The 27,639-nt window shown below is 43.6% G+C and overlaps 1 protein-coding gene and 3 long non-coding RNA genes across 5 annotated transcripts; 2 read left to right on the top strand and 2 right to left on the bottom strand.

The window, feature by feature from the left end:
• Positions 1 to 82: 82 nt before the first annotated feature.
• On the bottom strand, positions 83 to 5,648 carry LOC310742540. The gene is made up of 2 exons (XR_014538531.1): positions 4,411 to 5,648; positions 83 to 2,497 (listed from the first exon to the last, which is right to left on the bottom strand). It is a non-coding gene; the product is annotated as an uncharacterized lncRNA (long non-coding RNA).
• A 4,906-nt stretch (positions 5,649 to 10,554) lies between these two features.
• Positions 10,555 to 13,592, top strand: LOC310742609. The gene is made up of 2 exons (XR_014538607.1): positions 10,555 to 10,965; positions 11,858 to 13,592. It is a non-coding gene; the product is annotated as an uncharacterized lncRNA (long non-coding RNA).
• Positions 11,904 to 13,958, bottom strand: LOC310742523. Its single transcript, XR_014538501.1, has 2 exons — positions 12,486 to 13,958; positions 11,904 to 12,028 (listed from the first exon to the last, which is right to left on the bottom strand). It is a non-coding gene; the product is annotated as an uncharacterized lncRNA (long non-coding RNA).
• Positions 13,959 to 15,348: 1,390 nt separating this feature from the next.
• On the top strand, positions 15,349 to 27,147 carry CCNG2 (cyclin G2). Of its 2 annotated transcripts, none has more exons than XM_083571694.1 (8): positions 15,349 to 15,791; positions 18,915 to 19,043; positions 19,994 to 20,131; positions 20,701 to 20,951; positions 21,335 to 21,413; positions 23,349 to 23,447; positions 24,187 to 24,392; positions 25,650 to 27,147. In XM_083571694.1, exons 2-8 carry the CDS (start codon positions 18,915 to 18,917, stop codon positions 25,777 to 25,779), a joined length of 1,032 nt encoding a protein of 343 aa, XP_083427820.1. In that variant the 5' UTR covers positions 15,349 to 15,791; the 3' UTR covers positions 25,780 to 27,147. The 2 variants fall into 2 exon arrangements, with proteins under 2 accessions (XP_083427820.1, XP_083427821.1); XM_083571695.1 differs by lacking the exon at positions 15,349 to 15,791 and adding an exon at positions 17,847 to 18,038.
• Positions 27,148 to 27,639: the final 492 nt, after the last annotated feature.

The raw sequence follows: 27,639 nt of genomic DNA, 5'->3' as shown, positions 1-27,639 counted from the left end.
GTAGTTAAGATTCCTTCAATTACATGCATGTTCAGGAACTGTACAATTCATGACAAAAGGTGCTGCTGTTGCACGTGGTATATGGACCTCTGAACTTGTTTTAATGTGGCAAAAGCACACACTGGTTTTATATACACTGTACACTGGTCAGAACTGCTGTGTGGAGGTATCTTTAAAGCACTCCTTGGCGGGATAAGTTTTTCATGAGCAGCTGATCACCATCATTTGGCTGCTTTGCACCAGGCCACAGCAAAGCTTTCAAGGCCTCTTGATACGTCTTTTATGGTACATTTCTGATGATTTGTGCCTATAATCTTATAGGGACAGTTCTACACAATCTCATTTTCAATACTAAGAAGAAGCAAAGATCACCCGTGTCAAAGCAATGATTCTGCAGCGTCAGCTTCGTTGGACTGGTCATGTTGTAAAGGTAAAGAGACCCCTGACCATTAGGTCCAGTCGCGGACAACTCTGGGGTTGCGGCGCTCATCTCGCTTTATTGGCCGAGGGAGCCGGCGTACAGCTTCCGGGTCATGTGGCCAGCATGACTAAGCCGCTTCTGGTGAACCAGAGCAGCACATGGAAACGCCGTTTACCTTCCCGCTGGAGCGGTACCTATTTATCTACTTGCATTTTGACGTGCATTTGAACTGCTAGGTGGGAAGGAGCAGGGACCGAGCAACGGTAGCTCACCCCGTCATGGGGATTCGAATCACCGACCTTCTGATCTGCAAGTCCTAGGCTCTGTGGTTTAACCCACAGCGCCACCCACGTCCCACCTGGTCATGTTGTGCGGATGCCTAATTATCGTTTTCCAAAGCAACTACTCTGTTCTGAACTTAAAAATGGAAAGCATAATGCTGGTGGTCAACAAAAGAGGTTTAAAGACTCTCTCAAGGCAAATCTTTAAAAGTGTAGTATAAACACTGACAATTTGGAAACACTGGCCTGTGAGCGCTCCAGTTGGAGAACAGCCTTTACCAAAGGTGTCATGGGCTTTGAAGACGCTCGAACTTAGGACAAAAGGGAGAAACTTGCTAAGAGGAAGGCATGTCTGGCAAACCCTCACCGTGATCAACAACTGCCCAGAAACCTGTGTCCCCACTGTGGAAGGACGTGTGGATCCAGAATTGGTCTCCACAGTCACTTACGGACTCATTATTTTAAAATGCATCTCTGGGTTATTTGTGGGGGGCTGCCTGGTGTTTTTACATGAGCAGAATGTGTGCTTTTATTTAAAACGCATCTCTGGGTTATTCGTGGGGCATAGGAATTCATTCATTCCCCCCCCCACAAAAAAATACAGTGGTACCTCGGGTTACATACGCTTCAGGTTACAGACTCCGCTAACCCAGAAATAGTGCTTCAGGTTAAGAACTTTGCTTCAGGATAAGAACAGAAATCATGCTCCGGCGGTGTGGCAGCAGCAGGAGGCCCCATTAGCTAAGTGGTGCTTCAGGTTAAGAACAGTTTCAGGTTAAGAACGGACCTCCGGAACAAATTAAGTACTTAACCTGAGGTACCACTGTATAGGCCGGCCCCCAGAAGATCTGAGGGACAGTGGACTAGCCTACCTGCTGAAAAAGTTTGCTGACCCCTGCACTACACTACTGAGTCACTGAAGCTAGCTGAGACTGAAGCCACTACGAAACCAGGTGTATCTTTGTTGGCAAAGGAAAGCAGATAAAACCCAGAGTCACAATGATTCAGTGATTTCCCACTCCTGACCCCTGCACCTTGGAGGATGTTACTGGGTAAGGCTGGTATTTTTGCTTTGTCGTCATAGAGTATTTGTTAATCATTACTGGTGAAACTGCTCTTCCAAACTGTCTGCTCAGCCTGTCATTCTTCCTTCCACTTTTCTACAGCAGCTTGTTTACAATCATTTCTACATGAGAAGAAGAAAGAGAAGTTTGTGGCTTGCTTTTATTTATTTTTTGTAAGTGCCAAAAAAGTACTTGTCACTATATTAAGCCCAGAGAGGCCCCCCCCCTCCCCAAAGGAAACCGAGCTGGCTGGGTCTAGTCATGTTGGAGTCTTTGGGATGGTTTATGCAGAAAGGCTGGGCGGTGAATTCCTCTCCTACACACATTGGAGTATGTTGCAAATGATTTATTTACATTGGAGTGAACAAGCTGAGCAGCTTCTTTTCAGGCAGGCAGCAAGGAGGGAGGAAAGTGGGATAGAAAGGGGGTGACATAGATAAGAGGTGTTCACTACCCACTTTGGACTCTGGTTCCACTCACTGCTATCTTCAGCCCTGTCTGCTACCAGCATTTAAACCCTTCCCCCTGTCTAAACCCCCAGGCAAGAAGTTGACTCACATTGTGATAAGAGATGACGGCTAGGTGTCTGACACATTGTTGGCTGAGAGATACGGTAACCACGCTCTCCAAATATTAATTCAGTAATTTTTGAGGACTGAAATAAATGAAGAAGGTGCCTTTGCTGGACTTGATGCGATGAGAATGCAGACTTTTATCATCCCATGGGCTCTCTGCAGGTAAATATGGAGAGCTCAAGGTTATATTTTTATTACACACACAAAACAAACAAGGTAAATTAACGCTGAAGTGCCTTTTGTCAAACTGTCTTTCTGAATTCTCTCTTGATCTGCTCAGTGGATCAGATCCTTAATGGCTCATTATCTGTCAGGGAGAGAACAGCTAAATGGATGCTCCATATACACGCAAAACCAATTTGTCTCTTGGCCAGACTGTGCTTCCAAGGGCCCACCCACACAACCCAAAGGACAATCTGGAAGGCGCTGTCAGCAATCCTTCAAAGAAAGCAGCTGCAACAGCCAGGCATGTGGCCCTTGTTCTTGCATCGTGATGCTAAGGCCTTGCTCTGGTCATCCTTTGTGGCTGATCCCGGAACAAAACTGGACAGAGAAACTCAGAGAGTACCATCAGGGCCCCAGGTCAGGCCATTCACCAGGTGTTAAGATTAGGGAGGAATGAATCTATCCATTGCAGTTTCTCCTAGTTTTTCATTTTCCTATTCTTTAATTCAGTTTTAAACAGCAGATTGCATTTTTAAAATTAATAGTCATGAAAAATCAGCAAATTTTAGTGCAATACTTTCCTAATATACATGTTCCTCACAACAATTTTCCAATGATAATAATTTTTTAGATATGCTGTAAGCTGCCCAGAGTGGCTGGGGAAACCCAGCCAGATGGGTGAGTATAAATAATAAAATTATTATTAATATTAATATCTCATCCTTCCTCTCAAAGGCACCCATGGCATTTTTATTTTTTCCCCAAGAAAAAAATACAATTTTATGCATACCTTATGCTAATACAGTGGTACCTCATTTTTTGAATGTCTCCGTTGACGAACATTTCGGTTTTAGAACACCGTAAACCTGGAAGTAAATGCTTCAGTTTTCAAACACACCTTGGAAGTTGCACATGCCATGCAGCTTCCGTAGTGAGTTTTCCATATTGAGGCTTCCGTATGGAGTTTTCAGTTTTTGAACATTTCAGAACTCAAATGGTCTTCCAGAACGGATTACGTTCGAAAACCAAGGTACTACTGTATATGCATTTTTCTACACATTACTTAGTTTGCAAATTTCACTGCAAATTTTCGAGAAGTGTGAATTTCAAAGAATGCATTTTGTCTTGAGAAATGTGTGTGGGTAAGTTTGCATTTAAATGCAAACTGAATCGAATTTATCCCTCATCCCTCTTGATGGTTTTGTCCCTTTTAAAGTATGAGGAATGGCAGCCTGGATGAAGGCTTCCTTCGTGGAAGTCCCTGAACAGTACAACTCCCTCCCCACAAAGGTGTGTTTAGTAAAGGGCCATAGTAACTCAGTAGCAGGACATCTGCTTTGCATGCAGAAGGTCTCAGGTTCAATCCCTGGCATTGAATTGGAAGGGATGGGAGAGACTTTCTGCCTGTAACCCTGGAAAGTAGCTGCCACCATAGCTGTCAAGCGTCCCTTATTTGGCGGGACAGTCCCTTATCCCAGCTCCATATCCCGCTGCTGTCCCTTATTGATGATGTCCCTTAAATAAGCTACTGAAGGTAATGGGGCCCTTTCTATGTCCAGCTGTCCTTTGTCAACAACAAACTGTTGCTGTTTTTTTGTGCTGAATATATGCTATATGGTAATTTATGGACCTAATAGGTATCTAAAGCCATTTGCATGCAACAGAATATGTATTTTATCAAAGTTATTGTTGATCCCTTATTTTGGCTGCTGATCCCTTATTTTCGAGGCTGCTGGTCCCTTATTTTCAAATCTGTAAATTGAGAGCTATGACTGCCACTCAGGGTAGATAGTGCGTCTGGCTCAGTAAAAGCAGCTTCTTATGCACCTTTTACCACATGCTGAAGAAGCACCTCTTTACCCTGGCCTTTAACAGTTAAGATACTTAGTTTTTATGGGATCTACCTCTTTGGCTGAATTTATATTGTTCTGTTCCATTTGGAATGGTTTTATGCGTCATGGGTTTTTGTTGTTTTCATAATTGCAGATGCTATTGTTGCAACCTGCCCTGGGACCTGACGGCGAAGGGCATGTAAGGAATCCTGCACATATATACACAAAAGAAAGAAATAACACGTGAGCAGGGATTTTTCTTGCATTATGAAATCCAGACCCGGCCCAACATTATTATTATTATTGGCCACAGATGGGCTGGTCTCTGCCTGTTGGTGCAGTGCATGCAGTGGCTGAAAGCTGGAGACAAAAAAGGAACATGCATTGCTTATTTATTAATTTCACTTATGAATGGCGTCCTTATGAATAACTTCAAAGTGGTTTCACAATGAAAGAAAAACATATATAAAACAATTGCATATATAAGAACAGTTAAAACACACGATGAGTCATGATTTAGCAGCACTTTTATGAAACAACACCAGATTACAAAAACGTTAACAATTCTATATTGTATTTTTAATTAGTTAATTATCATTGTTAGGATGATTAACTATTATTAAGTATTAAGCATTGTTACTATTATAAAAATGACCCAGGGAAAAAAATTATTCTAGTTGTCTGCAATCCTATATACTTTGTTTTATTCAATAATTTAAAAAATAAAAAAACTAAAAACTAAAAAGTTACATATATGAAAACAATTTCAAATCCAATGCAGCTACTGACTGTATTTATTATGACACATATTTTTAAGTTTACTCCCATATTTGTATGTGTTTCTATCTAGAGAAAAATAGGCTAGGTTGTTTTTCCTCTTATTTTAATCTTGTAATTGCTGTAATTTAAATTGCACTGCAGAGATTTCCAGTTCTGATCATGGTGTGTTCAGGAGTGTTTTGTGGTGTATGGGGTGTTACAGTAGATGGGACATGTCATGCTTCTTCTGGGTTAGTTTGTCCACCTTTGGTCCCCACCCTGCACTCAGCTCTCGCCTGTGGCTCCTAGAAGCTGTCAGCATGCAACCGCGTCACACCCCGGGGAATGGCTTTGACTGGTAAGGGTAGCCAATATATCTCAAACCCTCAGTGAGTTAGGCATTTCCTCTGCATGTGAAGACATCTGCCGGTAGATTGAGCAGACGAGACTAGTCATGGGTCCAATGGCCAAGAAGGTGTTTTCTGCACGTGCTGTAGAAGGAAGTGGGGTAAACCTGGGAATGTAGCCCATCTAAGAGAAGGAAAACTGACCCTAAAGCTCTGCTGCCTTGCAGGTTGTCTTCAGAAGAAAGGGCTAAGAAGTAAACCCTACACAAATCTGGAGTGGAGTCCCTAAGGTGGTTGGATGGTGCACCTCCTTTCGGCAACTCCTGCAGCCAAGCTGGAGCCAAAAGCATGGCTCTGCTATCCTTTGGACCACATCAGCTGAGGACCTCCCTGCACTCCTGGCTTCTGCAATGGGGAAGTCACTTTGGTGCTGCTAACACAGGGATTTGACTTCACCTCTGAGGGCACACTCCATTGTCTCTCGATGGATGCCAACAAAAGGGGGTGTTTTTGGTGGTGGTGGTGGTGAATCACAGCAGGGGAAGAGAGAGCTAACTCTCTTCTCCCCAGTTGTAACCTCTTTACCCAAAATCACCACCCACATTTTGTAGTCAACATAAAAAGCCTATATATATATATATATATATATATATATATATATATATATATATATATAATTTCAAGGGGAAGGGGGGGATATTCCAGAGGCCTGTAGGCAAATTGCTAGTTGCCCTGACTTGCTCAGACACAAGCTAAGGGTTTAGTGAAACATTCAGCTCACTTTCATACAATTTAACTTGCATGGAAGGCAACTCATCACTAGGAAAGTACAAAAAGTGGATTGTTCTGGCATCTGCATTGCCGCAGTTCTGTTGATGTGAACAGAAATGGTGTGAACAATCATTTACGCCTCACCTCAGTCCTGGAGAGCAGAATTTGAGTTTTTGAATTGGTTCTGGTGATACTCAGAAGTAGGGTGGTCAGGTCAGGAGCTCAGGGGAAGAGGATTTGTTTTTACACAAAAACATATTTAACAACTGTGTATATTTTGTTCAATACAACTGCCCCCCTTTAAACTAAGAATCACTTGGGCCGAAGAAGCAAAGTCCCAAACCAGATGTGACAAATGGGAAGTTTTTATTTTGAAGAAAAAACAGCCACAGGGCCCCATTCTGGAATGTGTTTCTGTTCCAGGTTGGTGTCCTGCCAAAAATCACTGAACTAGGTGCTATTTACCCCAGAAAGTCTTGTTTACTCCAAACAGTCCCTTTGAGGGCAAAGTAGCTATAGGAGGAGGTTCAGCAGAAAATTGGCACAGACCCCCAAGTTCATTCCAGATTGGGGTTTTTTCTTCAAAATAAAAGTACCCAGTTTAAGTGCATACTTCTCTTAACATGTAGTTTGGCACTGAAATGTAAAGCCACTGGGATAAAGATGTACAGCTTAGAATAGGCTGAGCAATAGGCTCATGTATGCAGAAGAAGTCTGAGATATTCATTAGATACATAGTTGAAGAGGAGCCTTTATTCAATGCCTGTGATATTACCCCCATATTTGGGTGGGGGATGGGGAGATAAACCAACAAGAGTAGATCTTCAAGTAGATCTTGGAGATGTAATTAAAGATTGCCTCTCGACATATGGAAATTAAACATACTGAACTGAGATTTTTCAGAAATATATTACCGTATTTTTCGCTCTATAAGACGCACCAGACCACAAGGCACACCTAGTTTTTGGAGGAGGAAAACAAGAAAAAAAATATTCTGAATCTCAGAAGCCAGAACAGCAAGAGGGATCGCTGCGCAGCGAAAGCAGCAATCCCTCTTGCTGTTCTGGCTTCTGGGATAGCTGCGCAGCCTGCATTCACTCCATAAGACGCACACACATTTCCCCTTACTTTTTAGGAGGGAAAAAGGAAGTCTTATAGAGCAAAAAATACGGTAAATAGTATAGAAGTGATCTTTGTGTATGAAATTCTATTAGGGATCATTGCAATCCATGGATAATTATAATTCTATGTGTTCTTATTATTTTGTTGCACAGTTTAAATAACATCCATTTTTTTAAAAAATACTCCCTAGTTTTGCTTTGAGTTCTACATTAATCTTCCTACTGGAAAAAGTACTGTATATACTTGGTCATATATTTGAAAAAAAAGGCTCAGATTTTTCACCATGTGCCATAGCTGTCAACCTTCCCTTTTTTGCGGGAAATTCCCTTATTCCAGCGCCGTTTCCCGCTGCTTCCCGCTGCTATCCCGGATTGTTACATATCCCGTTGACTGTCCCCGGGACAGGTGAGGCTGCTGATCCCCTATTTTCAAATCTGAAAGTTGACAGGTATGCCATGTCAAGAAACCACCACTTGCATTAGATTCTCAAATTCATGTACTGTACAGTATTCATAATGATACGGCATTTACATCGTCTTCTGAACATGTACACAGAGAGGTCTCTCAGAGGCAGAGGGACACTGCATAAAGTAGGCCTGAAGGCCATGTCAGTGTTACATAGAAAATACTTTTATGTAGGACAAAGCATGTAACCCTTGTATAAATAATTGCACATGAGATTGCACATGAGAATTACATGTACACCAAGATGCAACAACCCTGTGTGGCCACAGAATAAATGTACAACATGGTCACATATGACAATCCACATGAGGGCTGCCTGTTTTTTACTCCACAGCTGTGTCTTCTGCTCAAGAAGAATTAAAGCTATCTTAACTCAGCCAATTATAAGAGTCCTTCACATGGTTTTTAGATCCGTCCTTGTTTTTTAGCAAAATGGTTAATTCCCCAAATGAGTTGTAATTATTCCTTTTGTTTTCAGTTAATGGGTATTTTATCATCTTGAATTATCCCACTCTGAGTCATGCCCCTGGGTAATTTGCCTGCTTGTTAATGCATATTTGGAAACCAGACTGTTCAATCAGAATGACTACTTTGTGATCGTAAGTAACCCTTACCATAATTTATTTATTTTTCGAATGCTTGGATTATTCAGAAGACAATTGTGGCATAACTAGCACTTCTGCCATTTATGGGCATGCCTTTTATGCAGAAAAAAATGGTTTGGCTTCCCATGAAATTTTTGCTAATTTCCTTTTCCTTGGTGGCCTGCGACTCTCTTATTGTACACGGAATCACACTGATGAAACCAAATCCTTTTCCTTGTAAGAACACGCATGGTTTCCTTCTGAATCATCCCACACTAATTTTAAAAATATGCTGGGAGGGTAAACCCACACAGGTCATATCACAGCTTAAATCTTAAATCTAATTAAATATCATGTGTAGAGCTGGCATTGTTCCAAGTGAGACTAACATTATTTCTGCCACCTCCCTAAACATACCTGTCTTTCCTTACAGCAAGTCTTTGGGTTGCTCAGTCAAGTTTCTCTGACTTGAGGGAGAGTTTAATATGAATCCATTTATTTTGCTCACTGGAGGAGTGTCTTCAACTTATGTTATTATCCTCGGTGATATATCAAAGGTGATAATCTTCCTATGCTGTGCTGGGTGAAGTCATAACACAGTTCATTTTGAAGCACAGACATGGCCTGTTAGACTTTACTAGTGTGAAGCACAGTCAATGACCAATGAACCCAGTTCCCATTAATGGTAATTATGTTTTTTTCAAATACAGCAGTTGCAATGCTGGAGCCATTATCTGAATCATGGGGATAATGTGTGATAGCCAAGGTAAGTCATGCTCAGAGTAGACCCACTGGAATGTAAAGTATCTTGCATTTCAGTGAGTCTATTCTGACTTAGTCGGCTCTCACCTTACGTGTTCAATAAAATGATGACATATCTGACAGCTGTCCTAAGTCTGCTTACCTGTGAGTAAGACCCATTGAATTAAATGGGACTGACTGCTGAGAAGAAATGGCAAGGAATATGCTGTTAGTGTTGCTTTCATTCCAACCAGTCTCTTATCTCACTGCAATGAAGGTGAGTTCCCTTGCACACAAAATGGGATAGAGGCTTTGCACTGCAATTGCGATAAGAGTCATAACTAAATGTTCAATACACACCATTAGCTAAAAATGTATATTGACGGATAACCCCAGGGTAGCATTTGCCATTGGTAAGGAAAACACATCACATTTGGTTTCCTTACTGTTTTGTATTTTAATATTACATTTCAATCTTCTATTTATGCGAATTGCCCACATTTCGTATGCTATTGGATGTCCTACAGGAATATATTAAATAAATAATCAGTGATGCCTGGGTTTTCATTTTCCTTGATTAAGCCTCACATAGTAAGTAGCTCCTTTTGGCTCTCACACGTGATAATGAATAGTTTGAAGTTACAGGAGTTTCCACTATAGCCGGTAGTGCTATAACATTAGGCTCTTGATTGGGCAAAGCAGTGATTGGCAATTTTGCTCATTGGACAGCCGCCATCTCGCCAGCCAAGCAGCTTAGGAGTTGCAAGACTCCTCCAGTTATGACATTATCACCTAACTGGTAACCTTAAGGTTGGTGCTTGTTTTAAAAAGATGGTTGTTCACTTCAGTGCTGGCTGGTTCCCATTGGGACTAGTAGGGTGGAAGGCAGGAAGCCCAACAGTGTGCAGAGCCAAAGCCAATAACAGGCAGAGCCAACTAATTATAGTTTTCTCACCATCCTCCTCTCTGCTGAGTTGCACAAGGGACTAAGGAGGAGGAAGAAGCCAGCAGGTAGTAGCACCCTCCACAATGGGACAGTGCACCTGGCTGTTAACCAGAAGGTTAGTGGTTCACGCAAACCCAGGGATGGCTGTGGGAAGGATTGCAGGGGATTGGATTAGTTGACCTTTGGAATCTCTTCCCACTCTATGATTCCAGAACTTGAAGGAAGTAAGAAGGCAGGCTGAGGTTGCTGGGGCAGGGTCCCATTCGCCCTAATCGACCAGCCTCCACTGGTACTCTTGAAATTTCCTTTTTTCTCCCAATTTTTTTTAATCATTTTATAACACAAATAAAAAACACAGACAGAGAAGACAAATAATACGAACAAATTCTTGTCATATTATTTTTCTAAACATTGTTAAGTTGGCTTCCCCAAGTCCCACCTATCTGATTTTCATTTTACTTCATCTTTAGCAGTTTACTTCTAACCCTTCAGCCTATATCCGCTTCCAAAGCTATTCTAAGGTTTAAATATTAACATATTTTTTCAAATATTCCTTAAACTTCTTCCAGTCTTCTTCCACCTTCTCTTATGTCTGGTCTCGGAGTCTCCCGGTCAGTTCGGCAAGTTCCATATATTCCATCATCTTCATCAGAGTGGCTGGGGAAGCCCAGCCAGATGGCCGGGGTATAAATAATAAATTATTATTATTATTATTATCTGCCATTCTTCGATAGTTCGTAAATTTTGTTTCTTCTAATTCTTCGCTAACAATGATCTCGCAGCTATTGCTGTACTCTTGAAATTTCTTACTGCCTTTTCTTTGTCTTATGTGTTTTTAATGTTTTACAATTTATATATACTCAGTATTCAACACAGAGATACCGTATTTTTCGTCCCATAGGACGCTCCGTCCCATAGGACGCACCTAGTTTTTTTGGGGGGGAAATAAAGGAAAATTTTTTTTCCTTTATTTCCCCGCAAAAAAGCAGGTCGGAGAAACCGAACCAGGTCGAGGAACAGCGGAATGGCGGCGCTGTGCCTCCCTGCTGTCCCCCGAGCTTGTGGGGCTGGCCGATGTCTGCCCAGCGCGAGTGGCGCTCTGATTCAGGGCACCCCGCCTGCTGGGCGGCAGGCTGCTATCCGCAGCATGGGGAGCCCTGCGGGGAACTCCTGCAGGGCTCCCCACGCTGCGGATGTCTGTCCGGCGCGCGGGGCGCTCTGCTTCAGGGTGTACTGCGCGCCGGGCGGCAGGCTGCTATCCGCAGCGTGGGGAGCCCTGCGGGGAACTCCTGCAGGGCTCCCCACGCTGCGGATGTGTTCCAGCAGCCTAGACATCCCTGCGGGACCTCCCACAGGGCTGCCTAGGCTGTGGATGTGTTCCCGAAGCGCCGGGCGCTCTGCTTTCAGGGCGCCCGACACTCCGGGAAGCAGGCTGCTATCCGCAGCCTGGACATCCCTGTGGGAACTCCCGCAGGGCTGCCTAGGCTGCGGATGTGTTCCCGAAGCGCCGGGCACTCTGCTTTCAGCGCGCCCGGTGCTCCGGGAAGCAGACTGCTATCCGCAGCCTAGACTGCCTAGAACTCCCGCAGGGCTGCCTAGGCTGCAGGTGTCTTCCTGAAGCCTGGAGAGTGAGAGGGGTCGGTGCGCACCGACCCCTCTCGCCCTCCAAGCTTCAGCGAAAGCCTGCATTCGCCCCATTGGACGCACCCAGATTTCCCCTTCATTTTTGGAGGGGAAAAAGTGCGTCCTATAGGGCGAAAAATACGGTACATACTTATGTTGAGATGGGGGACAAAGATTAACAAACACAATTAAAAGCAGGGATTTCCCCCAGGGGGAACTTCTAGAAACTCAGTTCCGGCACCTCTCAAGTGGGTGCCATTGCCATTCTAAGAAAACGAGGCAGGTGTTCATGGTGAGTTCCGGCATCTCTTTTTCTAGAAAAACAGCACTGACTAAAAGAAAGAAATGAGAAAAAGTATCATGCGTCTTGGTTGTTGATTACTGTGGGCTGTATTCAACTGATGAGCCCCTTGCTAGTGGAAACCCACGCAAGAACTTCTGCTAGAACAGCAGGGCTTTCCCCCTGTGACCCCCACCTATTGACTAGAGGTTAAAAAAAAAATAGGTAAAGGACCCCTGGAGGGTTAAGTCCAGTCAAAGGCGACTATGGGGTTGCAGCGTTCATCTTGCTTCAGGGCGAGGGAGCTGGCGTTTGTCCACAGACAGCTTTCCAGGTCATGTGGCCAGCAGGACTAAACAACTTCTGGTGCAACGGCACACCGTGACAGAAACCAGAGCGCACGGAAACGCTGTTTACCTCCCCGCTGCAGTGGTACCTATTTATCTACTTGCACTGGCGTGTTTTCGAAACACTAGGTTGGCAGAAGCTGGGAAAGAACGAGAGCTCACCCTGATGCGCGGATTCGGACTGCCAACTCTGATCGGCAAGCCAAAGAGGCTCAGTGGTTTAGACCACAGCGCCATGGAAGAAGAGAGGGGACGTTGCCCCATCAGACCACGATCTCCGTATCACTGCATCAAACTCCTCCCTTATATGACTGTTTACTCTCCGCAGTATCTGTCTAGAAAAAAAGTGGGCTAGAAATTAGTTTTACGTAACTAAATAATTGTCCATTAAAGAATCCCCACCCAGCCCCTAGATTTAAGGGCCTTCAAGGCCATTTCCCAACAGGAGCGGTATCTGCCCAAAGAGCGAGAAGCAGCCTCTCATCATCCTGGTTTGTAGCAGCTGTTTCCACTCTTCTTGGCTCAACCCTGCACTCATGAAAAGGACACGTAGCTCCATTGCAAGATATCCCTCTAAATGAGGTTGCTTGGCCCTCCCTGGTACCAATGTGTTTCCTCTGCTCTGTTCCATATTTCCATTGCTGGTACACATCAGCACCTTTGAGCTATTATTTCCATAGCTAAGTATGGCTTAGATGTTTTAAATTCCAAATGCCCCCAGCAAAAAAAGGTCTTGCACCCCCCAATTATGTTAGGCTGACTTAATTAATTAGCCCAAATTATGTTAGGCTGACTTGATTAAGTGCCCCAACACCCCTGAACTGGGATTGTGTCATTGTAATCATGTTTTACAACTATTGCTGCTTTCGGTATTATGCAAAGAAAACCAGCTTGGTGACCATCGGGAACATGATACTCCTGTGGTTTCTTTTAAAATAATCCATGTAACACCAGCCTGCAATTTAGCAGCTAAACAAGAACAGAGGGATTAGAGCCACCCAAAATATTCTATGTAAATACTGCGTTGCTTTGTAAAAATAACATTGTTTATCCCTAAAACACACCATAGCCCTGAAAAACCTGTAGAAGCTCAGATTGCTAAATAGTTTCCATGAATGGTTTCCAAAACATTTACCTTTAGAACTAAAAATGTCCAGCCTTGACGGCCTTTGTTTAAAAGATTGAAGTTGTACTAGAAAATTCCATCTTGCAACTGTCCTGTGACCCAAACCTATTGTTTGTCCTTATTAAAACTGATGTTCTGTTGTAGTTTTTGACTTTGTGTGTGTTTTAAATTATGGCTGTAAAGGCTGGGCTGGATGAATCCCAAGCCGGAATTATAATTGCCGGAAGAAATATCAACAACCTCAGATATGCAGATGACACAACCTTGATGGCAGAAAGTGAGGAGGAATTAAAGAACCTTTTAATAAGGGTGAAAGAGGAGAGCGCAAAATATGGTCTGAAGCTCAACATCAAAAAAATGAAGATCATGGCCACTGGGCCCATCACCTCCTGGCAAATAGAAGGGGAAGAAATGGAGGCAGTGAGAGATTTTTTCTTGGGCTCCATGATCACTGCAGATGGTCACAGCAGTCACGAAATAAAAAGACGCCTGCTTCTTGGGAGAAAAGCAATGACAAACCTAGACAGCATCTTAAAAAGCAGAGACATCACCTTGCCAACAAAGGTCCGTATAGTTAAAGCTATAGTTTTCCCAGTAGTGATGTATGGAAGTGACAGCTGGACCATAAAGAAGGCTGATCGCCGAAGAATTGATGCTTTTGAATTATGGTGCTGGAGGAGACTCTTGAGAGTCCCATGGACTGCAAAAAGATCAAACCTCTCCATTCTGAAGGAAATCAGCCCTGAGTGCTCACTGGAAGGACAGATCCTGAAGCTGAGGCTCCAATACTTTGGCCACCTCATGAGAAGAGAAGACTCCCTGGAGAAGACCCTGATGTTGGGAAAGATGGAGGGCACAAGGAGAAGGGGACGACAGAGGACGAGATGGTTGGATAGTGTTCTCGAAGCTACAAACATGAGTCTGACCAAAATGCGGGAGGCAGTGGAAGACAGGAGTGCCTGGCGTGCTCTGGTCCAGGGGGTCACAAAGAGTCGGACACGACTAAACGACTAAACAACAACAAAAAATTTTAGCAATAATTTCATCGTTTTTTCTTTCTTTGTTAACCACTGAGGCTCTCCCCACACACACTATTTTTACAAAAACAAATAAATATAAATGGAGTTGGGAGTTCACCTCTGGAGACCTTGGTGCAATTTAAACAAACAAACAAATAAACAAATAAATAAATAAATAATGTTTGGGGTTGAGGAATGCCCTCTGGAGACCTTGACTCTGAAAAGGCTGCAGCTGAGCAAGAGGTGAAGCTGCGCCCCTCCATTTTCTTCTGCCCAGCCCCCACCCCCAGAAAATGACAGTTGGGAAATGGCAGTTGGGCGCTTCTCTCCCCTCCCCCACGTCATCCCCGCCTCCCCGTAGAATCAGCTGGAGGAGGAAAACAAAAAAGAGCCCCGAGGGAGGGAGAAGCCAAAGGTCTCTCTCCTCATTGGCTGATCTTGACAGCGAACTGCCGTCACCTCCCACCAGTCAGCGCCAACTCCTCTGAACCACAAAGCATTCGGATGGCCGGCGCAGAAACAACAAAAAAGGCCCGCCCCCCGCGTCCAATCACCGCTCTGCAGCCACCAACCAATCAGCAAGCAGCCTTTTGGGCGGCCTTTTCAAAACGAAGGTTTTCCTCCCGCCCCCACCTTTGTCCCTTTAAAAGGAGCGATGCGTCCCAAGGCATGGAGTGTCCTTCCGCCTCTCGGTTAAAAGCAAAGGGCATTCATTTGCGTGGTTGATGGGAGGAAGCATTCCCGCCGTTCCCCAAATCGCTACTGGCGTTCGATGAGGTATATTCCATTCGTGGGGGGCGGGAAGTGAGAAAACGAGAGGGTTTATTTTTCCCCCTCCCCTTCCTCCTACAGGACCGCATCGCCGCCGCAGCTGCGAATCCCTCCGCCCAAAGCAACTCGAGGGAAACAAAACAAGGAGGAGAGCGCGGCGGGCGGGCGGGCGGTCACGTGACGGAAAGAGGGGCGGGGCCCGGGGCTCCTCGGCTGTCTTCCGAGCGGACTCCATTTTGATGTGGGTCTGAGGCGCCTCCGGCTCGGCTGCCCCGCGGAGGTCTCCGGGGCTTGGGGAGCGGGAGGCGATGGTGCCGCTGCTGCTTTCGCGCTGACGCCGGGCCGGGAAGGACGGGGGAAGGTCGGGGCTTGGAGTGGGCGGAGGGCAGCTGGATGGGTCGGTGAGGACGGGGCGCCTCGGCCGTTCGCTGTTGTTGTCGCCACCGCTGAGGGGACAACCGCCCGCCGCCTCCCTTCGCTCCAGCCCCCGGCCTCCCTCCTCCGTCCCTTCCGGGGTCCCGAGAAGACGAGAAGCGGCGCCCCTGAGGAGAGGTATGTTCGGCTGAGAGATGGAAAAATGGGGGGGGGGGGTTAAGCCTTTCGTAGCGTCGCTTTCTTCCTTTAAAAGCGTCCCCTGTAAACTGCTTCATATTCCGAAAATCGGCTGAGCAAGGAGTGCTCCCCGAAACCCACGAAATATATATCATTAGAACAAATCTGGCATATTTATCAAAGAACCCCCCCCAAAGGTTTAAAAGCTGCTGTGTCCTCCCTATTTTGATAGTACGTTCGGGGTGATTGTGCATTACACACACACACACACACACACACACCCGATCTATCGATTGTATTTATTTTTAGGAGTTGTTTTTTTTAAGTACATGAAAAAGACTTAACAGGCTATGTATTTATGTGTGGTGATAGTTTCAGATTCCATAGCATGCATGCATGGAATATATATATGCATATATATATATATGAGAGAGATTCATATATACACACATTCCCCCCCCCAAAAAAAGGAAGAAAAAGACAGGGCCATGAAAACAATTGCAAAAGCAGGTACTGGAATAAAATGTCAGAATGCCAGGAAGAGGAAATAATTGGCCGAAGGCCTTTTTGTTTTTGTGCACCCTTGTCCTCGCCAGTTTCTTTAAACAGTACTATTGAGGGGGATGGAGGACGCAGCTTGTTTGGAGATACATTTTTATTTAATGTGTCCTGCTGTGTTTGGGGAGGGGTGATTTGTGCGTTTACTGTTTGCTTTCTTTGTTGCGATGTGAACCACTCTCAGATTTACAAAGTTAAATCTCTGCTGGGAGGGGAAGGGTGAGATTGAAGGAGCGTTGTGGGTGTCCTGTTTCGGATCTAAATCTTTTCAAGGCAGCTTGCAAGTAACATGAAGATAAATGAGTAAATTGCACAGTAACAGTATCAAACTATGACAATCCACCAGTATTAAACTAAAGCAATGTACCAAGGTGATACTGAGGTGGTCTCTGCCTGCCTGCTGCTTACTCAGTGGCTGCAAGGATATTTTCATTTTCCAAGTGCCTCTCAATCACTCTAGTAAGCCTTGGTGCAAAATAAGGCAAGCCAGTAATATCCATATGAAGGGGAGGGGCTGATAGGGAGTGGAGCGCAGTGATTTGCGGGGGGGGGGGGTGAGGAGACAAGGCTCATGAGGGGCGGGCCCCACTGAAAGCTTTTGTCTGTCACAGATCCCAGGAGAGCTTTAATGGGAGACTAAGTTTTAGAAAGGGTTGGGGGAGGCTGACAGGGGTGTATCTTTGCTTAAGAGGGTGAGGTGTCCTGTGGGGTGAAAGGATTTTTTGGTAATGGAAAGCAATCGGTAATTGGGAGGGCAGAGCCCCCCTGGACCTTAGATAGGACTGCTGGCTTGGAGAGACTCTTGATGGTATGGGTTGCAAGGGATCGGTGGGAATTGAGCCAAACCCTGTTGCTGTGTTAGTTACAGGTAGGTAGCCATGTTGGTCTGCCCTAGTCGAAACAAAATAAAAAAATTCCTTCCAGTAGCACCTTGGAGACCAACTAAGTTTGTTTCTGGTATGAGCTTTCGACGAAGGCTCATACCTATTGCTGTGTGTTTGGGAAGAGTTTGCTTGAACTCTTCACTAGGGCTATGGAGGTGAACAGAGGACACCAGAAAGTATTTTGCAATAACTGTCCAGTCTTTGATAGCTGGGAGGAGGCACGTAGAGCTGGACAAGTGCCTCACGGGTTGGGGGAAGGCCCCATGTAAGTTCCCCAGAAAGGAGGAAATGGTTGCATGTGGGATAAGCAGGAGATGTTGGGATGTGTATTTGAGGGGAATGTCTGTGGCAGTGCTGTAGGTGGGGCTTTCAAGAAAAATATCAGCGGAACAGAAATAGAGAAATGGGGCAAAAAATGAGAACTGAGGGAGATTTTGGCTGGTTTCACATCCAGCAAAGAGGATTAAAAGGGATCTCTTGTGTTTTGAGGTGCTCTTGTGCTAGATGTAGATTGTGCAGAGCAATCCTTTTCACCTTCTGTCTAAAGGGCATTTTCTTATCCAAACCCCAAGCTGTTGGTTGAGAGTGAAATCCTTTATGTGTTTTACAGGTTTTGTGTGTGAGGGCTTAGCTGAGGATGGCAGCAGATGATCTAGGCCTTGGGACAAATGTTTTGATAGTTCTCCGTCCGTCCCTCCCTGCCACCACCCACCCATCTCTGCTCCCCAGATTTTTGTTGTTGTTTCGAGGTTGAACAAAGATTATCCCTTTGCTTAGGGTGGAATTGAAAACAGGCTGACTCAAAGTGAGTGATTGGGTGTGTGTGTCTGACAGATTACCTATAAGGAATTTAAATTGTTATTTTTTTCTTTTGTAACGGTCTAAGGACTAGAAACAAACAAATTAATTCGAAACCTAATAAGGAAAGAGTAGCAAGATACTGCAAAGCTCCCACTGTATTGGGATCACAGGAAAGCCAGATGGGTAAAAGCCAAAATTTAGCAGGTAGAATTGCAGAGTTATATGCTTAAGGGGTCAGGGGAGTTTATTAGAATGCCTTATCATTTGGGCAGCCTGATATCATTATGCCAGGTTACTCAACAGTAAGCTGTCTTTTATTGTGGTGGGTCTGCTTCCCAGGGAAATATTCAGTGTTGTAGCCTGATGATGTTTCTTACTGGTGAGTCTGTATGTCTGTTCTGCTGCTGCCCCCTTCAGTCATTTGGAAGCTGCTTCCACTGTGCGTACGTGACAGCATTCAGCTGTGCTCCACCCCCCCTCACCCCCCCCAACCAAACTCCCTATGCACTGGCCTCTTAGTGAAGCACTGGGTGAAAGGCCCAGGTTTTCAGCTGGAGAGAGAGGAGTGTTTTTCCTCTCCCATTGCATGGTTTTAGTACGATACACTGTAAACAGTTTAGATAGATGGGCATGTGGGCAGTTCAGAGAAATGTGTCATCTGAAATTGTCAAATCATACTATGCTCTTTAATTGTAAGGCTTGCTATCTCCATGGGCTCAACACAAGTTGGGTGAATTGGAAATACAGCATTAATTATTTGCTTCTGAGTGGTGATTATGTTGCTGTTGTAACACACATTTAAACTCTGGAATGGATGTGATTTTTCCCTCCTGAGAATGTTCAAATTGACTTTCCTTCCTCCTCTCCCCTACTTTCTAAGATGAAGGACATTGGAGTAGAAGAACAAATGAGCAGTTGGCTCTTCAGGCAGCTGAAAATCCATTTGGAGCAAGAATGGAAATACCAGCCTCGGGAAAAGGGGCTTAGCTTGATTGAGTGCACTGTTGAGGTGAGGAAAAGCTTTTCTCTGGGTCTGGGAATTAATGATTCACATGATTGAACTTTGGTTGCATGTGAGAGATTTGATAGGGAAACGACCAAAATCATAGATTTCTCTTCATGTAGCTTATTAAACATATATTCAACCTTCTCTCAAAGGAACTCAAGGTGGACTATTGATTCTCTTCCTTCCCCTTTTATCCTTACAACAACCCTCTGAGGTAATTAGCTCTAGTTCACCCAGTGAGCTTCATGGCTGAGTGGGGATTTGGAACTTCCAGGTCCTAGTCCAGCACTCTAACCCCACTGGCTAGCTTGTAGGACTGGTATTAAAAGTGCTATAGGGTGTTCAGATCACATCACATACAGTTGGCTGGATCAGATGTAGCACTCACAATGCAGAATGATCACTGTGCACTCATTCCTTTCCTTGTACGCTTGCTTTGCTGAATTTATCATGCTTTGTTCCAATGACATTATACCCAAACTACAAAGTATATATTCATTTTGTGGCTTGTAGTCCAAGATTAAACCAGGACTTCTTCTGAACTGCATTTCATTTTCCCCCAAAGGTTCCTGTTCAAACTTAGGTTCAGAAGAAAAGAAATTGGCACATACTTCATTCTATATATTGTGTTATTTTGTAAAGAGATTTTGGGTTGTATCCAGTTAAGTTGTCCTGTTGGTGCAAAGACTTCCAGTGGTGCAACGGAACTCCCCACCCCTGCAAAAAAAAATCTGTTATTGACAAGCTGTTTGGCGAATCAGTGACATGTTGAGCGGAAAGGCCTTCTGGCTTCTGGACAGCTTAACTATGGAGTATTTGCCTGCACTCTTCATCCCCATTCCAAATCGCCATGAGGTTGGCTGTCACACCACATCAGAATGTATAGATCAGCTTCTAAGACATTTCTGTGCAGGGTTTATACATATAACACGAAGCTATTTCTTGCTACACAGAATGAAAACGCCTTATGTCCAAGAATGAGGAATGCAAAAGTTGAAGATCTCTGGAGTCTTACCAACTTCTTCGGGTTTGCCACAGAAACATTTGTCTTGGCAGTCAACATCCTAGACAGATTTTTGGCACTCATGAAGGTACATCTAGAGGGAGCAGCTGTATGCATTTTAGCACATATTCAGTAACAATATGTTTCTATTGTCTTTGGCATTTGTTTTTGACTTTAAGGCAATACGGTAATCTAAGATAATTGCCTTATTATAGGTGTGTGACAGAAACAGAAAATAGCATTCCCACGTTTTCCTTGTCTTCCTCAGTTCCCTGTCTTTGTCTCTGACTTTTTTTTTGCTCCAAAGCCAAATTGCAATCATATTACACTTCTTAGTGAGGTTATCTGAATCTATGGCACCATTCCAGATGATACCCAGTGAATAATATTGCTGAATTTGTAGTAAATGCCCACTACCAGCCGGAGTACTGTTACAGGCTGAACTTACTAAACCTTGTCCTAGTGTTGCATAGTACGAGCCAGCTTTCTACTATAAGGGTCTTATTGTTCTAGGCAATAAGGGTATGCAGCAGAACCCAAATAATTATGAATGGATTTTCAGTACCTTTTTTCATTATTTGCCCATTACACATTGCTGCTAGGTAGCTTACCATCCATGCTGCTAGTTGTTCCCAATGTTCTTTTCCTTCTCCCTAGGTGAAACCTAAGCACTTGTCCTGCATTGGGGTCTGTTGCTTCCAGCTGGCTGCTCGAGTGGTTGAAGAGGAATGCAACATCCCATCCCTCCATGATGTCATCCGGATTAGCCAATGCAAATGCACTGTGTCCGACCTGAAGCGGATGGAGAAAATAATCTCAGAAAAGCTGCACTTTGACTTCAAAGCTACTACTGCCTTAACCTTTTTGCACTTGTACCATACTATTGTACTCTGTCATACCTCAGAAAGGTACGTGTGGGATCAGCCTTATTCCCTGTTGTTCAGTGGGTAGTTTGAAGCCCTCATTCTGTCTTTAGCCTTCTGGGCCATCCCTCTCCCATTGCTGCCTGTACTTTCCTGCTTGCTGTGGCTGCAGACGCTCCAGTTATTGTTTCCCAATAATATGTGCTCATGCACAGTGAGATAAGGAAATGCAGCCAAGATTGGAGAGCCTGTAGTCTCTACAAGATGAACGGGAGCGGTGAGGTGCATTGAGGGTTGTAGACTGGGAAATAGGATCAGTGCACCCGCCTTACATTTTGAGTAACGCTGCAGGCATCTTAACTGAGTTGAACTCTGCCACACTGCTAGATAACCCAGGTTTACATTTTCCCATCTTGTCCTTTGTATAGGAAAGAATTGTTGAATCTTGACAAACTGGAAGCACAACTTAAAGCTTGCAACTGCCGACTAGTCTTTTCAAAAGCAAAAGTAAGTAAATAACAGCAAAGCATAGGAGGAGTATGGGCAATATAATGAATGGCACAATTACTGTATTTTTTGCCCTATAGGACATACTTTTTCCCCTCCAAAAATGAAGGGGAAATGTGTGTGCGTCCTATGGGGTGAATGCAGGCTATTGCTGAAGCCTGGAGAGCGAGAGGGACCCCTCTCGCTCTCCAGGCTTCAGGAAGCTATCCGCAAGCCTTGGGAGCTCGGCGGGAGTTCCTGCCGGGCTCCCAAGGCTTGCAGACAGCAGCCTGCAGCCCGAAACCCGGGGAGCGCAGCAGAGCGTGCCCCGGGCTTCGGGCAGATATCCGCAAGCCTGGGGAGCCCGCGGGAGTTCCCGCCGGGCTCCCCAGGCTTGTGGATAGCAGCCTGTTCTGGGGGCTTCCCCCGCCCCAGCCCCGCGCTTGGGGAGGAAATGATCTTTTTTCTTTATTCCCCCCCCCCAAAAAAAAACTAGGTGCGCCCTATGGGCCAGTGCACCCTATAGGGCGAAAAAAATACTGTATATTTGGCCATTAAATTGGAGATGCTAGCAAACATACAAAAGTGATAACAGCATGAAGACTATTAAGTTGGCTTTATAATCTCAGTAGTTTGTCTTCTTGTAGTGGGTATGAGATCAGTCTTAATTTGCCAGTGCCACCTCTTTCTCATGGTACACTGTGGAATGATTCCCGGGGATAAAAAGGAAATATTACTATATCATTAATGTGAAATATAAAACAGTCATTTACTTGTCTCTGTACTATGGCTTTTACCGTATTTTTCGCTCGATAACACGCACCCGACCATAACACGCATGTAGTTTTTAGAGGAGGAAAACAAGAAAAAAAATATTCTACATGAAACAGTGGATGTATGATTTTTGTGGTTCATGCTGTGGCCACAGACATGTGATCTGATGGTGAGCTTGGGGTAGCCCAATGCAAAAATCCTGAGGATCCATGTGGATCTGTGCTTTGTAACCACGTTTTAAGTGGGGAGGGAAGGAAAAGCACTCAAGGGACAAGGAGCACTCGTGGAGCAAGCTCTGCTTCTCTCCGTCCTCCCCCCCCCCTTAGCGAGCTGAAAAACTTTGCTGGAGGGACAGAGAGCCTGCTTGCTTTAAAGGAGCCTACCGGACAGGAGCCGCTTACACGAGTGTAAGCGGCTCCTGTCCTGTAAGCGGCGCCTGTCCTGCTTTAAAGGAGTCCGGTAGGCTCCTTTAAAGCAAGCAGGTTCTGCTTCTCTCCCTCCTCCCCCCCCCCCCCCGCCCTTAGCGAGCTGAAAATCTTTCGTGCTATTTCCAGCAAAGCGGGAGAAGAGCCGCTGAGTGGGGACGAGAGAGATACAGAGAGCCTGCTTGCTTTAAAGGAGCCAACCGGACAGGAGCCGCTTACACTCGTGTAAGCAGCTCCTCCCCTCTCCCACTTTGCTCCTTTAAAGCAAGCAGGTTCTGCTTCTCTCCCTCCCCCCCCCCCTTAGCGAGCTGAAAATCTTTCCTGCTATTTCCAGCAAAGCGGGAGAAGAGCTGCTGAGTGGGGCCGAGAGAGATACAGAGAGCCTGCTTGCTTTAAAGGAGCCAACCGGACAGGAGCCGCTTACACTCGTGTAAGCGGCTCCTCTCCCCTCCCGCTTTGCTCCTTTAAAGAAGCAGGCACTCTGTCCCTCTCTCCTCCCCATTCAGCGGCTCTTCTCCCGCTGGAAACCACGGAGGAGAGAAGCATTCGCTCAGTAACATGCACAGACATTTCCCCTTACTTTCTAGGAGGAAAAAAATGTGTGTAATGGAGCGAAAACTACGGTATGTGTTGGTGGTGGTGGGAGTAATTTATTTATAAGTTAAAGCAAAAGTAAACCTGAAATGGGTAGTTGACAGGCAAAAGATGGAATCCAGTAATGTGTTACTTTGCTAGATATGTGTGTTTTTACTTTCAGCCATCCATCTTGGCCTTGTGCCTTCTGTCCCTGGAAGTGCAGGCTCTGAAATCCATTGAATTGTTTGAGATGGTTCTGTATGTTCAGAAGCACTCAAAGGTAAGAGATTCAACCATTTTTGCTTTATATCATTTGGACCCAGCAATCCTAATACAGTCTGCTCCTCTGAATATGGGAATTAGTTTCCAAATGCATGATATAGGGAGATTGGGAAGGTCACATGGCTGAAAAGCTTTGGAATAGCTTTGCAGAGGCAAGTATCAGAAGTAAAAGTGTAACAAGGACTCAAAAATAAAAGACATCCCCATCTTACATCATATGATTCTATACAGGAGACATTTGTTGCAGTATGAGATTTCACATACTTCATCTGCAACCGCAAGTGTTCTATAAACTGTCATTAACTGCAGTACCTCATCAGCTCACACAGTGCCAGTGCTGGGATTTCAGTTAAATATGTAAAGTCTTTGAAGATGTGGTGTGTGGCTGAATCTGCAATTGAGACTAAGTGGGGGTCTTTTAAATTACTGTTCTTTTGTAGGATCTTAGCACAGTATGTTGGGGGAACTGTATGAGAACTAGGCCAGAAGCGAAAGTTGAGCTCAGCTGACACACAGAAAGTGTTTCAGAATGCAAACACTGCAGTGTGTTTAGGCATCCAGCTTTTCTGGTGATGAGCTTTTCAGCACATCCCTCAGACTACGATTCCAGCTGGTGTTTTTTTGAACACAAGCCCCACACTCGGGTTATTGTGGATGAGAATACAGGCATAGTGGATTTGTAGTAGAGGTCTCTTGAATGAATACAAATAAATATGAGTGTCTTCTTTTGTTTTTAGATAAGTGACAGTGACTTGCTCTATTGGAGAGAGCTGGTTTCAAAATGCTTAGTGGATTACTCGTCTCCTGCCTGTTGCAAGCCAGACCATAAGAAACTAGTTTGGATTGTTTCAAGGCGTACTGCTCAAAATCTTCAAAACAGCTACTACAGTGTTCCTGAGTTGCCCACAATCCCAGAGGCTGGATGTATTGATGAGAGTGAGAGGTAGGTATATCCCATGGGGCTTTCTCTGTTTACCTGCTCGTCTTTCAAGTAATGGCATCTCAATAAATTTAATGGTAACTTTCTTTTGTGGCATGTGTGTAATTTAAGATCAGATGATAACCAAGTAGTATTGGTTTGTTAGCATTTCAAATATTGGAGCTACATTTACTATCTTGGTGGGTTCCAGATCCCATAAAACCAAACAGCTTGTATTGCATCAGTTGTGATGGTGTTTACATACATTTGTGGGGAGGAATCATACCTCAGAGCACACTTCCTTTTACATGTAGAAGGGCTATTGATTCTGCAAGCAAGTGGAAATCACTACTGCAACAGCATTAGTACAATCTTAATTCTTGAACTTAACAAGTGATGAAAACATAGATAAATTTTAATAACTTACTGCAGATTCTTTGGAGTACAGTGGTACCTTGGGTTACAGATGCTTCAGGTTACAGATGCTTCAGGTTACAGACTCCGCTAACCCAGAAATATTACCTCGGGTTAAGAACTTTGCTTCAGGATGAGAACAGAAATCGTGCAGCGGCGGCACAGCAGCAGCAGGAGGCCCCATTAGCTAAAGTGGTCTTCAGGTTAAGAACGGACCTCCAGAACGAATTAAGTTCTTAACCCGAGGTACCACTGTACTATAATGTGGGTCTCTCTGACAGTAAATATTTTGAGGAGACTACAAGCACTCTGTGCTGTTTAAATTGGTTTAAAGCAATGCTGCATTTTGAATTGGCCAGTTAAACTTTGAGGCTGCAAGAGTTGGATGCTCAGTAATGAAATACGAGACCAATGTGCAATAAGGCAGTTAGCAGCTGTGCAGACCTTGATTGACCTTATCTAAAGTGAAAGAACTTATTTGAATTATAGCAGCTGACACTGCTTAGTTTAAAATTGTAGACAGTGATGAACATTTTAATCACTTGAGAAACTGATAATCAGAGTCAAGTTCTTGTTGATTTTGTGCTGGGAATTCTGTGCATAATGTCATTAACAGAACCCTCACACCATGAAAGCAGAATCTATTCTTAATGCAATTGGGTGCAGTGCAGACTGCTAGGGAATTTAAAATAAATAAATAAGCACTCAGATGCTGCTAAGAAATGTGATGCAAATAATACAACCCAAAAGTAGAAAAAGACCCTCATAAACAGTGTCTATTTGGAGTGGGTTTTTAAAATCCTTTTTTTAAAAAATCTTTTTTTACTTATGTGAACTGTATATAACTCTTCATATTTTACCCCCTAGTGAGGACTCCTGTGAAGATATGAGCTGTGGAGAAGAAAGTCTTAGCAGTTCTCCACCAAGTGACCTGGAAAGCACCTTCTTCTTTGACCTCAAGCCAAAATCAACTCCGTGTGCTAGGCTGAGCTTTTAATGCATTATAGTACTATAGGCAACAGGTATCGTAAGCACCCTCTGTACCTTGACGCAAGGTCTCATGCAGTACCCAAAACATACACACCACTTACAGTGGCAAAAGTCAAATGTAGCAGGGTTGATCCAACCAACCATTTAGGTCTTTATCCAGTGAGGAGCATGAACAAGTGCACACTGTTTGTTAGTTAGGCTATAAGAGAGCTGTAAAGCTTGATATGTGCTTGAATGCCTTGCTGAAATTAGAGGTTGAATATGGGGAACTATTTTTGGGATAGACTGAGTTACAAAGAAGTGTATGCTTGTTTCTGTCTGGACTGAAGTACTTTTAACCAAAACTTTAGTTGTGCATTCTTTTTTAAGAAAGGAGTTTCTCTCTCCTTTTTTTTAAAGCTTTGTGGAATTTCAGGAAGTGTATTAAATAAGGAATATGCTTGTGTTATTTAGGGATGAATAATGTCCCCTTTTAAAGTGAAAACCAGAGGGTAATCTGGTTCAATGTGCCAGGTATATTTTAGTGTTAAAACTTCTCAAGGGTCGGCTTTCCTATCCATTTTAGGAACTGAAGTGTATTCAGAAAACCTTAGTGTTAATGTGAAAAAGCAAACTATTAAATTAGAAATTTTGACATTCAATGTAAAGTCTACTTTCCCTTTTACTACTAACTCCTGTAGCTTTTTTCCAGTATTTTACATTGTCATAAATAATTTCTTAATCATAACACGTTTGCATGCTTAAGTGAAAGCTGTTAGCGGAAAGGCTATTTGATTATGCAGAAGTGTTGGTAAATGTGAAGTTGATGAAAGTGGTTGTAATGACACTTAATTGCTTGCCATTTTCTTTTCTCTTAAAGCACAGACTTTTATGGTTGCTTTACTTAATATTTTCAAATATATGCAAAGTGAGCAAAAGAAGAAATTTACTCCGTAGTATAATAATGTAAAAGCAATGTCATGGTAGAAATGAAGGGGCTGCGTAAGTTAGGATTTTGTAGCATTGTGTGGCCAACGTGTCTAGGCTGAAGTGCAGATGTGAATGGTGATGTATGGTGTGCTCTGATTTTTATAAAGGAAAAAAAAGTTTACAAAAATTGTGTAAAAATGTAAATTAAAATCTGTATAAAAACTTTAAAAAACAAAATAAGCTGAAAAATATTGTATTTTTACAGTGTGTATGTAACTTTCATGTATGTTGCATGTAGATATTAATTTATTGTATTCTGTATATGATATAAATACTGTACATTGAAGATTTGCCTTTTTGGTACTGCAAGCCAGAGTCTCAAAAGATGTTTTCTGAAAGCTATTTTCTCTCAAAGATAACTCAGATCTCTTTGCTTCAGTTCAATAAAACCAAATGCTTTTCCTAACTAAGTCTCAGCTGTGATTTTGGCAATCAGTATGGAAATATGGCTGGGAATAAGTCAGAAATTCCAGGATGTCCTTTTTGGAATATGATAGCTTTTTATCAATTAGAATGAAAGTAATGGAAACAAAAACTTTCTTAATGGGGAAATGCGCTTCCCAGAATTTGGAGGCAAACTACTAGACCCATGGAACAGATTGGGTCCCAGGACTTGGCAAAAAAAATTGCAGAAACCGTACTAGGATTTCAGGGTTAGAAAGATTTAAGTATTCTATATAGACTAAATGGAGGATATTTGGGTCGCCCCATGATCCAAGCCATATGATCTTATTGCTTTCAGATACTTGGGGAAAAAATGATCATTTACTTAACACAATGTATTACCTTAACGAATCATGGCATATTTTATGTAAAAATGGCTACCTTTATTATATTCTATTTAATTTTTTTTATATATATATATATATATATATATATATATATATATATATATATA

This window comes from Podarcis filfolensis (assembly GCF_964270895.1).
Source record: "Podarcis filfolensis genome assembly, chromosome: 9".
Taxonomy (NCBI): Eukaryota; Metazoa; Chordata; class Lepidosauria; order Squamata; family Lacertidae; genus Podarcis; species Podarcis filfolensis.
This window is presented reverse-complemented; position numbering and strand designations above follow the sequence as displayed.

Bases quoted from the DNA above. Each gene is read 5' to 3' on its own strand.
- CCNG2 (XM_083571694.1), top strand. From the start codon at position 18,915: ATGAAGGACATTGGAGTAGAAGAACAAATGAGCAGTTGGCTCTTCAGG. The intron at 19,044-19,993 runs GTGAGGAAAAGC...CTTGCTACACAG, and splicing joins TGATTGAGTGCACTGTTGAG to AATGAAAACGCCTTATGTCC. The intron at 23,448-24,186 runs GTAAGAGATTCA...TTTTGTTTTTAG, and splicing joins ATGTTCAGAAGCACTCAAAG to ATAAGTGACAGTGACTTGCT.